We start from the raw sequence: 14912 nt of genomic DNA on the forward strand, positions 1-14912 counted from the left end.
GTGTCCCCCTCGCTCTCTGCCCCTCCCCTGCTCGTGCTCTGTCTCTCTCTCTCGAAAGAATAAATAAAACATAAAAAAACTGAAAAACAAAAGAGTTGCATAGTTTCGTCTGTTCTCAAATTTGGTGTCGATGGAATGATACAGCGTGTACCCTTTTGTGTTATGCCTGGCATCTTTCACTCAATATAATCTTTGCGAGATTCATCACCGTGGTTTGTTCTTCTTCTTCTTTTTTTTTAAATTGCGGCGTAGAATTCCGTAATGATTAAACTACAGATTACATGCCCACCCCTTAGTGTATTTCTTGTGCCCCCAGTTTTGCTCTGTCATCTATGTTTGTATGCCCCCCCTCCTCCCCAGCTGATCCTGGCCCTGCAAAGAGCGACAGACACCCTCTCTCCCTCCCTGATCACCTCTCTCTGGAGCTTCTCTGTGCCCTAGCGACCCGAGGTCAAGGTCGGCACCTGTCACCCTTTCTCTCAAGGGCGCTGGGGCAGGAGGATCAGTTAGCCTTCCCCTCTGTGGCCACAGCCTGCCCTGTGGCCCGGAGAGGAACGGCCAGGCAGCAGGCCAGTTGGACGGCGAGTTTGTGTCGGGCCCCGTCCCCTCGCTCCCACCCGCTGGGGGCCCCGGAACCGAGGCTGGTAACCCCGTTGCCCATGGGTCTGCTTGGCAGGGGTGTCTTGTGCCGTGGCCCATGGGGGCGGGCAGAAGGAAGGCGCTTATTAGGCTGATACAGATCTGGGGGCCCCGCCCAGCCCTGTCCCCTAACTTCCCTGGGGCCCTGGCGCAGGCTGGACTGGCTCCCCCGCCCCGAAGCCTCCTTCATCCAGGGCGTCTTGGGTCCGCCCTCTCAGAAGCAGGCCCAGCGCCCTGCCGGCCCGGCTCCCAGCGCGCAGATCCGGGCTCCGAGCTGCCCTGGGGGCCAGACGTCCTTGCCTCACCTCTCCCTCTCGGGAGGCTGGCCCCGTCCACGGCTCCCCGTCTGGCTTCCCCTGCCTGGTCTGGGCCCCCGTGCGGCCCCCGAGGAGTCTGGACTCAAGCCCTCCCTCCTGCCTCCTGAGGAGTAGCCATGGCCACCTACAAAGTCAAGGTGGCCACGGGTACCGACCTCTTGTCGGGCACGATGGATTCCATCTCGCTGACCATTGTGGGGACCCAAGGAGAGAGCCACAAGCAGCTGCTGAACCATTTTGGGAGAGACTTTGCAACTGGGGCGGTGAGTATGGTGTGTGTGTGCATGGGTGTGATTTGTGAGTCTGTGTGTGGTGTGTGTATGTAAGTGCGTGTGATGTGTGTGAGTGTGTATGTGTGTGGCATAGGAGTGTGTTTGGGGTGAATGGGTGTGTACGTGTGGTGGGGGGGGCTCTGAAAGTTCCCAAGGGCAACTCCAGATGCCCTCCCCCCTCCGCCCTCCCCCCAGACCTGGCTCCCAGGGGTCTCTGCTCTCTGGGCCATACTGCCTCATCCCCGGTCTGTCACCTCCCGCCCCTGCGTGGCCATTTCTCCTCTCTCCCTGCCTTTTCTCACCTCTTCTCGCTTCCTCTCTATCACTCATCCGCACCCCTCGTCTCGGCCTCCCCCCCATCCCTCTCCCTCCCACCCTTACTCTTCCTAAGGTAAGTTCCATCATAACTGGCTTAAATGCACATTGGATTCTCTGTGGCTGAAAATGGCATCAGACCAGCCTGTCCAGCGGGGCCCACCTGCTCCATGATGGGAGACACCCTTTGCCGGTCCCTCAGCCCTGGTTCCGAGTCAGGTCCAGCCACCTGCCTCTACATCCTCTTAATTGGGCACTCTGTCTATATGGCCACTTCTGTCTCTCCACATCTTCACTGACAAGTAGGAGCAAAGGGGGCTGGCGGGACCACCTCTGCCTCGCTCTAAGCCTGTAGGAGGTCTGGGGGGCCCTGGACCCCACCTGGACCCCTTTGGGGTCCACCCCCTGGGGGGCCGCATGGCCTCCTGCAGCCTCAAGTGGCTAAGGAGGGCGGGAGGGTGGGGCCTGGGGAGGGTGGCTGTGAATGGAGGGGGGGTATCCTTCCTGCTCAGCCCTGGGTAGAAGGGCCCAGCAGGTGCCGGCCGACTAGGTGTGGGGGGAGGAGAAACCAGATCCAGATGGAGTCGTCCCAGCCCAGCGCGGCGAGCGCGGCACCCCCTCAGCAGAGCGGAGCCTGGGTGAGGGCCCAGATGGGTGGGCGGGAGGCCCGAGGGGCCGGGGGCCAGTCCTGCCCGCTCACCCGGCCCTGTGCCCTGGCCAGGTGGATGAATACACCGTCCGGTGCCAGCAGGACCTGGGGGAGCTCATTATCATCCGACTGCACAAGGAGCGTCACTCCTTCTTACCCAAAAACTCCTGGTACTGTAACTACGTGCAGATCTGTGCGCCCGGCGGCCGCGTGTACCACTTCCCCGCCTACCAGTGGATGGATGGCTACGAGACCCTGGCGCTCAGGGAGGCCACAGGCAAGCCCTCGGCACCCCTCCCGGTGCCGCCGGGCCCCTCGCTCCCACCTGTCACCCGCCGGGCCCCCACAGGGACTCCCGGGAACACCTGACGCTCTCGCGCATCACCCTGGGTCATTGCCACCGCGGGGCCCAGCGCCGGGCTGCAGCCTTGCAGGGACAGACAGGAAGGAGGTTGGGGCCACCCTCAGGGTCTCAGGACCCCAGGTCCGGGCTGAGACAAGCGTGCTCTCCATTAGCTCCCTCGCAGTCCTACCCCTGACTCCCGCCACTGCGGAGACCCGTGGCTGCGCTGAGTACGGGCCTCGGGTGCCCTGTCTGTGCCACGTGCCGTGTCTGCCGCTCCAGAAAGACCCCCCGTGACTCCAGCGAGGTCCGTCCCTGCAGCACGAGGCCTCGTCACTCTGATGGGGAGGCCCCATCGCCCCAGCTGCTGCACGTTCTGTCAGGAAGCCGTGTTCGCTCAACACGTCTCCACAGGACAGAGCGTGAGGGTCTGAACCTTGTCATAGGAGCCCTGGGCGTCTAACTGCGCATTTTGTGGACTTGAGGGGATGTCCTGTGGCCCCAAAGGCCTCCCTACCGCCCCATTAGGACACCTTATATCTCTAGCAGGGCTCAGTGCTGCTCCAGAAGGCCCCCCTTCTTCCATCAAGGCTCCATCATGGCCCAGCACGAGGCTGGGTTTTCCCTGGTGCCTGGTCAAGGCCGCCGGGCTATTCTCCCAGTCACTCGGTTACTGCCCTGGAAGAGGGACAGGGAGTGTCTAAGCTCCTTGCGTCCACCCCCTGCCACCGCCCTTGTCTGGTGGCCTTGGCTTTGCTTCCTGATACTCGGCTGCTACATGGGGACTACAGGCTTGTCCTCTTCTGTCATCATGGCCCCACCGTCCCAGCTTCTGTCTAGCCTCCCTCAAAGTGGACAGGAGGGCAGGGCACTTGGGTCTCCCCCCCCCACCCCCCCGGGCAGCTGATCACCTTCCTCCATTTCTTGTGTCCCCGGCAGCAGGGGCACTGAGCGAGCTGGGGAAAGAGGCAGGGGTGGGGGGGAAGGCAGGCCTGGGGGAGGGTGGGGAGGGCCAAGGGGAGGGTCTCACAGGGGGCCGGGAGCATCTTCCCGCAGCCATAGGTCTGAGTGCATGGGAAGCAGGGGAAGGGCAGGAATGGGGGCCGGGCGGGGCAGCCTCGGGGGAGAGCAGGGCGGGGAGGCCTGAGTCACTGGCTGGGCCCCTCACCGGGGGATAAAGCCAAGCTGGGTCTCCGGGTTGGACACTGTCCACCCAGAACACAGCATAAGCTGAGGGACGTGGAGGAAGGGGAGGGTGGCGAGGAGGGCCTCACGGGAAAATGACGGGGCTGCTGTGTAGAAACGTGCCAGCCTGGGACTACCCGCCGGGACGTCCGACAAAGTTCGGAGCCCAGCTGACCGTTTTCTCCTTGTAAAATGAGCACGCCATCTGGTCCCTTGGCTGAAACTTTTGGGGCCAGGGGTGTTTTGAAATTCAGATTTCATTTAGAGCATGTGCGCACATATCCATCTATACCGATATATACCATTCACACGCTCCATACGTTATGCCTTGCATCCACAGGCGCATCCCCTAGTCAAACATATGAATATTTCTGCAGCCAAAACTATGGATAGTTACACCAAGTGAGTTCAATAAAGACTGTGTAGAGCCTCGGGTTCTGCCCGCCAAGGTATTTGCGCCTAACTTGTGGAAAAGACGAAGTTGATTTCTATGGTCTTTTGGACTTTGGAATTGTGGAAACTGGCTCTCCGGCCTATACAAAGAGTCACCTGCCTTGCAAGGTTGTCCCTGTGTGGATTAAATTATGATTGTTTTTTACGTTTATTTATTTTGAGAGAGAGTGATAGAGAGCAAGTGGGGGAGGGGCAGACAGCGAGGGAGAGACAGAATCTCAAGCAGGCCCTGTGCTGTCAGTGCGGAGCCCGGCGCGGGTCTTCAACTCACAAACCGTGAGATCATGACCTGAGCCCAGATTAGGAGCGGTCGCTTAAGCGACTGAGCCACCCAGGTGTCCCTGGATTACATTATTAACAGAAGTAAAGTGTTTACAAAGTGCCGGGTACTAGTAAGCGCTAAATAACTGTTCTTCAATAGCGTTTTAGTCGGTCCAGAAAACGGACCACCCAGCTTCGTAGAGCGAGGGGGCGGAGGGTGGTCCTTGATCCTCTCCTCTGAGTTTTTGGGAGGAGACACGCGCCCCCTCTTCCTGGGTAAACCTTCCCATTCCTGGTCTGGGGCCCCAGGGCCAGTCTAGAGGGCTGGAGCTGAATTCGGATCCTTGAAATGGGCGGGGGTCAGACCCCGAGCCTCCTCTTTGGTCTCCCGGCAGGAAAGACGACAGCGGACGACACGCTGCCGATCCTTCTGGAGCACCGCCGGGAAGAGATCAGAGCCAAACAGGACTTCTACCAGTGAGGAGAGGGCGACCGGGGCTGCGGGAGGTCAGGGGGTGGTGGCGGTGAGGGGGGCGCGGGGCGATGGCTTGGCCTTCGGCCCATCTTGGCGCATGCGCATCAGGGCCCACAGTCTCGGCTTCTCTCCGCACCGCAGCTGGAGGGTCTTCGTTCCCGGCCTACCCAACTACGTGCACATCCCCAGTTACCGCCCGCCTGCGCGGAGAAACCCCAACCGGCCTGAGTGAGGACCCGAGGCTGCCCTGGGGCCCCTTCCGTGGCTGACCCCTGGGCTCTGCCCCCTCCACCTTCCCCGGGGCTCCGCAGGTGCCAGGCCCCAGCCCTGCACTCTCTCCCACAGGTGGAATGGTTATATCCCCGGTTTCCCGATTCTCATCAACATCAAGGCCACCAAGTTCCTGAACTCAAACCTCCGCTACTCCTTCATCAAGACGGCCTCGTTCTTCTTCCGCCTGGGGCCCATGTGAGTGTGCGCGAGTGAGGGGTCCCCGTCCCGGCTCCGGGCCCGCCTCCACCGCAGCACCCCCCCCCCCCCCGCCCCCCCACGAGCTCGCGACAGATCGCCATCCGGGCGGGCAGAGAGCTGAGAAGCCAGGCCCGGGGAGCCCGGGAGGTGGCGCCAGACCCCCGGCCGCAGAAGGACCTGGTGCTCCGGGCCCGGAGGCCAGGCGGCCAGGGGCCTCGGCGGGGCTGGCGGCTGCCTCTCTGAGCGTCTCCCCCTCGAACCCCGTCCCTAGGGCGCTGGGCTTCAAACTCCGCGGCCTGGTGGACTGCAAGCAGTCGTGGAAGAGGCTGAAGGACATCAAGAAAATTTTCCCTGCCAACAAGTCCATCATCTCCGGTACGAGGGGCATCGCGCACCGAACCAGGGGAGCCACGCGGCCTCCGGCCGGAGGAGCGGCGGGCGCGCGCTGGAGGCGGGACCCCCGTCGGGGCCGCGGGAGGCGGGGCGCGGGGTGAAGCCGAGGCCGAGGGGACGAGGAGGGCGGGCGCGCCCCCTGGCGGCCTCAGGGAAAATGCCGCCCTGGGCGTCTCCAGCCGCTCAAGCGGAGGCTGGGGGCTTCTCTGGGGTCCCCGGTCTTCTTCTGTCCAGGGCCTCAGCCCCACGCTTCTCTGTCCCTGAGGATGACCGGGGTACCGTCTCCCCCTCCCCAGAGTACGTGGCCGAGCACTGGACGGAAGACAGCTTCTTTGGGTATCAGTACCTCAACGGCATCAACCCAGGCCTGCTCCGCCGCTGCACGCAGATCCCAGACAAGTTCCCCGTCACGGACGACATGGTGGCCCCGTTCTTGGGCGAGGGAACGTGCCTGCAAGCGGAGCTGGAGGTGAGGCCCCATCCGGAGGGGATCCCTGGCCTCCCCGTCTCTCCCCACCCACCTTTGCTGCCCCCAGAGTGCCCTCCGCTCCTGCATTCCCCGCTCGGGTCTCTGGCCAACCCCTGCCCCGTGGGGGCGCGGGGCACTCCGCACCCAAGGCGTGAGTCCCAGGTCCGGCGCGTTGGCGCTCACCTGCCCTCCCCTTTCGGCCCCCTTCCAGAAGGGGAACATTTACCTGGCCGACTACCGCATCTTGGAAGGCATCCCCAGCATCGAGCTCAACGGAAGGAAGCAGCATCACTGTGCCCCGCTCTGCCTGCTGCACTTTGGCCCAGAAGGGAACATGATGCCCATCGCCATCCAGGTGCCTGTGGTGCAGGCGGGGGGGCCGCTGTGTGAGCGTGTGGCCAACGCGAGAGCCTGGCGTGTGGCCCTGTGTGTGGGCCTTGGACTGAGGCCCCGGTGGCCCTACAGACCACTGGATGCGTGTATGCCGGTGCACGAACTCGGGTCTCTGGGCGTGCACTTGTGTGCAAGTCCCCGTGCGTAGAATGGGCACACTGGGTGTGCGCGCACAGAGGTGACCAGATGGGGATGTGCTTGGTTGTTCAAGCTTGTCTCTTTCGGTCCAGTCATCCATTTGCTCGATAAGCCAACACCTGCCCTGGGCCAGCCCTCTGCTGGAAACACAGCTAATCAGACGTGGCCGCCTTCTTCAGAGAGAGTGGCCTGGCAGGAAAGGGAACCGAGGTACTATGTTTCCAGGGGCCTCCACCAGCATCATGTCCAAATTAGAAAAAGGCATCCCTCCGGGGAGGGGGTTCAGCCAAACTCTGATGTTCCTGGTTCATTAGTGGAACAGCGTAGGCTAGATTCCAGGGACTTCCTCTGCCCCAGGGGGCTGGGTACCCTTGCGCAGTGCACAACTCCTGCAGCTGAACGGGGCGACTGTGGGGTTGAAATAAGGGAGGCTTCTCAGGCAACTTGTGAGCTGCTTTTTCTTTTTCTTTTCTTAAGTTTATTTATTTTGAGAGAGAGAGAAAGAGCACAAGCAAGGGAGGAACGGGGGGCGGGGAGAGAATCCCAAGCAGGCTCCACACAGCCAGCACAGAGCCTGACCCGGGGCTCGAACTCCCGAACCAAGAAATCAGGACTGGAGCTGAAATCAAGAGTCGGATGCCTAACCCACTGAGCCACTCAGGTGCCCCTTGTGCTGCTTCTTAAGAAATGAGTGGGAGCTTCCAGGTGGGGGGGGGGGGGAAGGCACTGCAGGCAGAGGGGACATCAAGAACAAATGTGAGGCAGGAGGAAGGGCCCTGGTGTGCTCAGGGGACCAGAGGGCCTCGAGTGTATGGAGTGGCATTTTTACCTCCTCGGGCTCTTCTCTACCTCCTTCCTGCAGGGGGGGCCCATGTGTGTGTGTGTGTGTGTGTGTGTGTGTGTGTCCTCACTTAACTCTCCCTCCTTCCCCGTCCCCAGCTCAGCCAGACCCCGGGGCCCGAGAGCCCCATCTTCCTGCCGAGTGACTCGGAGTGGGACTGGCTGCTGGCCAAGACGTGGGTGCGCTACGCCGAGTTCTACTGCCACGAGGCCATCTCGCACCTGCTGGAGACGCACCTCATCGCGGAGGCCTTCTGCCTGGCCATGCTGAGACAGCTGCCCATGTGTCACCCTCTCTACAAGGTACGGCTTTGGCCCCGGGGGCCTCAGAAAGGCACCTGGCTCGCCAGCAGGTAGAGGGACTCCACTGAGACTCGGGGAGGCAGCCAGGGACCCCCAAGAGCGGGCTCGGGTGGGGACTTCCTAAAGTCAGAGGGCGTAGCGCTGCACAGGGAAGGGGGTGCCCCGTCCTCTGGGGGGTAACCGTGGTCCTCTCTCCTGGTCTGTCTCCCGTAGCTCCTCGTCCCCCACACCCGCTACACCATCCAGATCAACAGCATCGGGCGCGCCCTCCTCCTCAACGAGGGGGGGCTGTCTGCCAGGGTAAGACGTGTGCCCCGAGCCCAGCAAGGCACCTGCTACCCTGCCGGCCTTCGTGGGGAGGCGAAAAGCCGAATTTCCCACTTGAGATTGGGAGGGGGCACGGCCGGACGGGACCGGTTTACAGGGGTGCAGAGGGGGGCGCTGGCCCGGAGTGTGGGCATGCATGGGGCGGGGGCTGGAGGGGCATCGCTGGGCTGTGTGTGTGACGGGTGTGACCCTCAGCAGGGAGGCCCTGCCAGCCTCAGAGTCTGCCTCCTCCCCGACAGGGCATGTCCCTAGGCCTGGAAGGCTTTGCGGAGGTGATGGTGCGGGCTCTGTCAGAGACCACCTATGAGAGCCTCTACCTCCCCAATGATTTTGTGGAGCGTGGGGTCCAGGACCTGCCGGGATATTATTACCGAGACGACTCCTTGGCAGTGTGGGACGCGCTAGAGAGGTGAGGCCGGGCCCGCAGTGGGTGGCACTCGGGCGGACGCCCTCGCAGGGCGCAGGGAGCTTTTAAGGACTTGACCCGAGCCTGGGTCTGATGCTGTGTTTCCCCCACAGCACGTGCCCGCCCCCAGGCCTGGGGCGGCCAAGGCCAGGGCATCCTGGGGGAGGTAAGAAAAGTGGGGAGGGCAGGAGGAAGATCCAAACTGAGGCCTGCCTCCCCCCCCCCCATCAGGTATGTGACCGAGATCATCACCTACTATTACCCGTGTGACGCAGCCGTGGAGGGTGACCCAGAATTGCAGTCCTGGGTGCAGGAGATATTTAAGCAGTGCCTGCTAGGGCGTGAGAGCTCAGGTAGGGGCCCGGGGCTGTGGGATGGGCCCTCCCGGCTGGGCCACAGCAGGTCTTGTTGGGGACCGAGGGAGCCAAGTCTCGGAGAGGCTGGGGAAGGAAACGTGACTGCCCGTGGGTCCATGTGTGAACTCAGGGGCTGGGGGTGGGGGGCAGGGTCATCTCTGTGGACTGAGATACGGGGCATGAGCTCAAACAGGAAAGGCTGGTGCGTGCTGGAGGTGGGGAGGCTGGGAGGGCCCAGGAGGGCGGGCAGGAACATCCTGAGGTCATCACTTGGGTACCACTCAACCAATATTCAGTGAGCATCTGTGATGCGACAACGCCGTGCTGGTTGCTAGGAGGCAAAGGGAAGGAGAGATACAGGTGCCTGCCCTCAACTTCACGGTCTCCAGGGTGGGGCGCCCACTCAAGTACACGGGCAATTATACTATCTCGGGACTGCTGCAGGCGGGGCCGTGTGCGGGAACCCAGGGGAGGCAAGTAATCCGGGTGGAGGGAGAGCAGGGGGAGAGCAGAATGCTGAGATGCAACATCTGGGCTAACATCTGGCCAGGACCTGCAGGACGGGGAGGTTAGCCGGGAGGGGCTGGAGGGGGGGTTGAAGAGCTCTTGGTGGGAAGCCAGAGTGGGCAGGGGGAGCACCGAGAGCTCAGAGGCCCCAGCTACTGCTCTGAGGGTGGGGGTTGGCCAGGCTCTCCGTGGGGCCGAACTAAGGCTGAAGCCCTGAGCGGGGGACAGTCGCGGGCCCTGGTTCAGGAGGTTGGAATTACCCTGAACACTAGAGGGAGCCATGGAGGCGTCTGCAAGGAGATCAGCTTTGTTTTGTTTTGTTTTTTTAAGTTTATTTTTATTTTGAGAGAGAGGGAGAGAGAGCGAGCATGAGCAGGGGAGGGGGGGCGGGTAACAGGTAAGAGAAGCTGGCAGCTACATTGGGTGTGAGACCAAGGGCCAGGCTACTGAGAAATCCATCTGGCGTGAGTGCAAAGGTTCAGAAGTGTGTGTGTGTGTGTGTGTGTGTGTGTGTGTGGTGGGAGGGGACTGTGCTGGGTCAGGGCAGGAAAGCCAGGATTCTTCCAAAGCCTTTCCCCTCCTGAGTCCTGGGACCAGAGAGGCCCCCCTAAGGGAGCTGGAAGAAAGACAGGAGGGCCCGACCTCAGACAGGTGCCCGGAGCTGCTCGGGAGGACCTCTGGTCAAGGCCACTTGGGGCCGCCTCCCAAGGTGGTCTGGACGGGGGGCGGGTGAGTGGGTGGGGGATTGGAGTTATGGTCACAGGAGGGCCAAGCGGGCGGGATGAGCGCCCCAGGGAGGTGGCAGCTTGGAGTGTGGGCCGGACGCGCGGGAGCCAGGCCTGTTGGCGCCCTCTGCCGGCCATCGGGGACCAGGCGGGACTGACGCCGCCTGGGCGTCCCCGCGCCCCTCCGCCCCCCCCCCCCAGGCTTCCCTCAGTGCTTGCGAACAGTGCCTGAGCTGATCCGATATGTCACTATAGTCATCTACACCTGCTCCGCCAAGCACGCCGCCGTCAACACCGGGCAGGTACCTACGCCCCCCAGCCCCGGCCCCAACCTCAAGCCCAACCTCAGCCGTCATCCCTGCTCGGGCCTCCTCCCCGCCAAGTCCCAGCTTCCGTCCCTAGCTCAGTTTAAACCCCCAGCGTCCCGGGGTGCTCTCTGACCCCCGCCTCCCCCCGCCGCTGCCCCACCTCCAGCTGGAGTACACCGCCTGGATGCCCAACTTCCCGTCGTCCATGAGGAACCCACCCATGCAGGCCAAGGGGCTGACCACTCGGGACAGCTACATGGACACGTTGCCGGATGTGAAAACCACGTGCATCACCCTGTTGGTGCTCTGGACCCTCAGCCGGGAGCCTGACGACAAGGTGCCCTGGGGCGGGGGGGGGGGGCAGGGGGAGGGAGGGCTGGGGGCTGGGGGAGGGGTGCCAAGGGGGGGAGGGGAGGGGCAGGCTGCGGAAGGCGGAGAGCGGGGGGCCGGTCGGTCGCAGCTGCCCCGTTCCGTGTCCGCAGCGGCCCCTGGGCCACTTCCCTGACATCCACTTCGTGGAGGAGGCCCCGCGGAGGAGCATGGAGGTCCTCCGCCAGCGCCTGGCCCAGATCTCGCACGACATCCGCCAGCGCAACAAGGACCTCCCGGTCCCCTACTACTACCTGGACCCGGTGCTGATAGAGAACAGCATTTCCATCTAGGGCCGCGCTCCCGCCTCGCCTCTCCTCCTCGCCTGCACCCGTTTTCCAAAAAAAAAAAAAAAAAAAAAAAAATTGTCACTTCAAACGGCCGTGGGTCAGCCAGTGTGTGTGGCCATTTACGGAGGGTGCTGTGGGGTGCGGGGGTGCGGGCTGCGGTATCCCGGCGCCCACACTGCCGTGCCCTTCACCGCCGCGGGGTCCAGGTAGGCTCAGGGCGGCACCAGGCCCCTCGTCTGCCCCCACCCCCCACCCCATGTCCAGGCCAGGAGGCTCTGGAAGGCGGTGATGCCTTGCCACCGGGGCTCCTCGGTGACATCCTGGGAGGTGACAAGGTGCTCTTGGGGACCGTAGCGGGAGAGCAGGCCGGGACCTCTGCACCCCATGCGATACCCCGGCCCTGTCTTGCAACCCAAAGCGATTCTGGTCCACCTTAAGTCCCCCTGCCTGGGGACCCAGACCACTGAGGGCCCCAGTTCCCCAGAATACCTACCCAAGGGCAGAGCACCACCTGCCCCCCGCCCACCTAGGCAGACAGATTCCCCCCCCCAAGACTAGTCCAACTTCAAACTATGCATCCGCCCAGGCAAGAGACCACCCTGAGCCCAGCCTGCCGCTCAAGCCCGAGGGCCCTAAGCTCCACCTACCGTGAACCCGTGTTATACTAAACCACACTGCCAGCCACCATCTCACCCCAGGCTCTGCCCACCAAGGAGCGCGGCCTGCTCAGTGCGCCCTCCAAGTAACCTGTTGTCTCCAGGATCCCTTCCCCACCCACTCTTCTGGAACCCGAGAACCGCCCCCCATTTCTTGCCCCCGCCCTGGGCCTTGCTTCGTTGCTGACATCCCAGAGGGGCACATGGGCTTGGCATGTGGAATTGACCTCGGGGAGTGGGTCCACCTGGCCCGTCTGGCCTTTGGTGGTAGAGGGTGGGGGTGGGGAACTGCACGGTGGGGGCAACGTCAGGCCCCCCATACTGAATTCGAATGGACCCCCCCCAAACCCGGGAAGCACAGAGTCTCCAGTGCTCCTGTTAAGGCCCATTCGTTCCTGTGACCCTGCTTCTCCCCCAGGTTTGGCGTGGGGTCCCCCCCCCACCCCCTGGCCGCTGTCAGTGGGAGCATGGTCAGCTGAGCAGTTGGTGATCACGGTGCTGGGGCGGGGGGGGGGGGGGGGAGGGGGAGGATCCTGTGCCTGGGGGTGGGGTGGAGAGAAAAGAGCTGAAAGTCAAGGTCGGCTGCCCTGGGGAAGAGGGGTCTGGAGGGCGGGAGGCAGGAGACAGGTGCGGACACCTCTCCTGAGCTCACGCGGCTTAGAAAACCCTCCTGTAAGATTTCTCGGGCCCAGGCCTGCAGCTCTGAGTCTCTGCTCCCGGCACTGTCGTCCGGGTAATAGATGCCGACAATATTGGACACAAAGCTGGAGATTCAGGAGTTCGTGGTGACTAACGCTTGGGAGTCTGAGGTGCCCAGGGGTGTGGGTTGGAAGAGGCCACTGAGATCAGCTGCCCCCAAGGGAGGAAAGTGAGGCCGGAGAAGGAAAATGGCCAACTACACACGGCGCGAACTGCTGAGCTCACGACCTCCCTCGCCACCAGGGGGTGCAAATCTAGGACCCGGGAGCTTAGACGGTTTGCAGGTAGCTTTTGATTGGTTACCAAGTTTCTTCTTTGTTCCTATTTTCAAGTTGAATCAATGGCCGCGGGGTGAACGTTTCTCATGCTCAGAGGGCACGTCCTATCCACCCGAGGTCTGCTCTTAGGGCTTTCCATTTAATTCTAATAGTAACCTGTGGGATAGATGCTCTTGTAATCCCTGTTTTCAGATGAAGAAACAGGCACAGAGAGGCTAAGTGCCTTGCGTAAGGTCACACAGCAGGGAAAGATGAGGCACCAGGAAGGCACTGCGAAATAGCAGTGCGTTTGGGCAGAAGGGGGGGGGCAGTGGATGAAGAAGCTCACAGAGATGTAGCTGAAGGTGAGGCCCGGAGCCCTCGGGCCCCAGGAGGGCCTCGCTTCTCTTCGGCCGCCCAGATCCAGAGCCCGCGGTCTGGGCAGTAGTCCCGGGCAGGATCCTGAACGTCTCGGCCAGCCAGCTGGTGGGGCGGGAGGAGGCAGCGGACGACGCCAGCCTCTGGCCCTTTGGCGATGGGCTCCAGAAAGTCTGCCCGTTCCAGCAAAGTTGACCGTGACGGGCAGAGAGTCCCGCCACTCAGGGCCACAGCTCAGCCCCGCCGGGCTCCCGGGCCTCCCGGACCCTGACCCGGCTGATGGGCTTTCCCGGCGCAAAGCGTGGGCCTGCGTGTCGAGGTGGAGGGTATGGCAGAAACAAGGAATGAACAGCAAGGGACAAGAAGAGAGGTTAGATGAGGCAGCCACGGGGGCCCCACAGCTCCGGGCACTGGGGCGGGGGGGGGGTCCTCCCTTCGTGTAGGAGACGTGTAGCCCCTGGGCAGCTGCCACACAGAGGCAAAAGGTCCCCATCACAGAGCGGGGTCAAAGCAGATGAGGGGCCAGCCGGTGTACCGGGAACGCACTATCGCGCCCAGGTCTTGGCCAGGAGCCAGTCCTCAGCCGTGTCACTGGGTAGGAAGATGGGGCTGCCTGGGCCAGGTGTCTGAGAGAGCTGGAGGTGGGGGGAGGGTCACAGGGGAGGGTGGGCATCTGGCAGAAACCGGCTGCAGAGATGCAACCCGTTAGCCTGCGCACGGGGCCAAATCACGTGGTCCGTTTCCTTAGCAGCTGTGTTTCCTCAGGAAAGTGAACTCACCTCTCTGTGACTCAGGTTCCTCGTCTATAAAGTGAGGTTGGTGACCCTCGCCCCTTTCTCCCTGGGTTGTTCTGATGATTAAATGGGTTAGTTCTGGTGAAATACACGGCACATCCTAGGCGCTATAGGAATGATTCCTATTCTGATTGCTTCTAGTGCATCGGGAAAGGAAACGAGTTGGGAGGTGAATCGACCTAAGTCCCCCTTGTTGGCGGAGTCTGGTTGAGGGCTCCCTGTACGAGCCCAGAGTTGCCCAGATACCCAGTGGTGTGGGACAGAGACGGGGGAGAGTCTAGAAGGCTGGAAGGGAGTGTGTGGAGATCCCTTCCAGAAGGGGTTCTGTTTTTAACTGTTCGGAACATGGTCATACGGTCAAAGGTGCATGATTCAGTAGAGTCTATTTTTCTTTTTAATGTTTATTTATTTTTGAGAGACGGAGAGCATGAGCAAGGGAGGGGCAGAGAGAGAATGGGTCCAAAGCAGTCTCTGTGCTGACAGCACAGAGCCCGACGCGGGGCTCGAACCCACCAATCGTGAGATCATGAGCCGAGCTGACTCGGACACTTAACCGACTGAGCCACCCAGGCGCCCCCAGTAGAGTCCATTTTGAACCCCATGTGAAGGTAGTTTGTTTCTCTGACACCGACGATCACAACATTCCCATCAAGGTAGGGATCACGGGACTCCTGGGTGGCTCAGTCGGTTGAGCCTCCCACCTTGGCTCGGGTCATGATCTCGCCCTCCGTGGGTTCGAGCCCTGCGTCGGGCTCTGTGCTGACAGCTCGGAGCCTGGAGCCTGCTTCGGATTCTGTGTCTCCCTCCCTCTCTCGCTGCCCCTCTCCTGCTCACTCTGTCAAAAATAAACATTGAAAAACATGTTGTTTTTTTTTAAAAAGATAGTGACATAAGAGGACAAGATGGGAAAAACTAGGAAGAAAA

General features: G+C 62.0%; 1 protein-coding gene across 1 annotated transcript; it reads left to right on the forward strand.

The window, feature by feature from the left end:
* The first annotated feature begins 1072 nt into the window (after positions 1 to 1072).
* Positions 1073 to 11207, forward strand: ALOX12B (arachidonate 12-lipoxygenase, 12R type). The gene is made up of 15 exons (XM_047090032.1): positions 1073 to 1219; positions 2265 to 2469; positions 4830 to 4911; positions 5051 to 5137; positions 5255 to 5377; positions 5652 to 5755; positions 6070 to 6242; positions 6454 to 6597; positions 7713 to 7916; positions 8130 to 8216; positions 8483 to 8652; positions 8881 to 9002; positions 10439 to 10539; positions 10712 to 10882; positions 11028 to 11207. Exons 1-15 carry the CDS (start codon positions 1073 to 1075, stop codon positions 11205 to 11207), a joined length of 2100 nt encoding a protein of 699 aa, XP_046945988.1.
* Positions 11208 to 14912: the final 3705 nt, after the last annotated feature.

Source organism: Lynx rufus, unplaced genomic scaffold (assembly GCF_022079265.1).
Source record: "Lynx rufus isolate CCGP_SWC_20201006 ecotype Redwood Valley unplaced genomic scaffold, mLynRuf1.p SCAF_28, whole genome shotgun sequence".
NCBI lineage: Eukaryota > Metazoa > Chordata > Mammalia > Carnivora > Felidae > Lynx > Lynx rufus.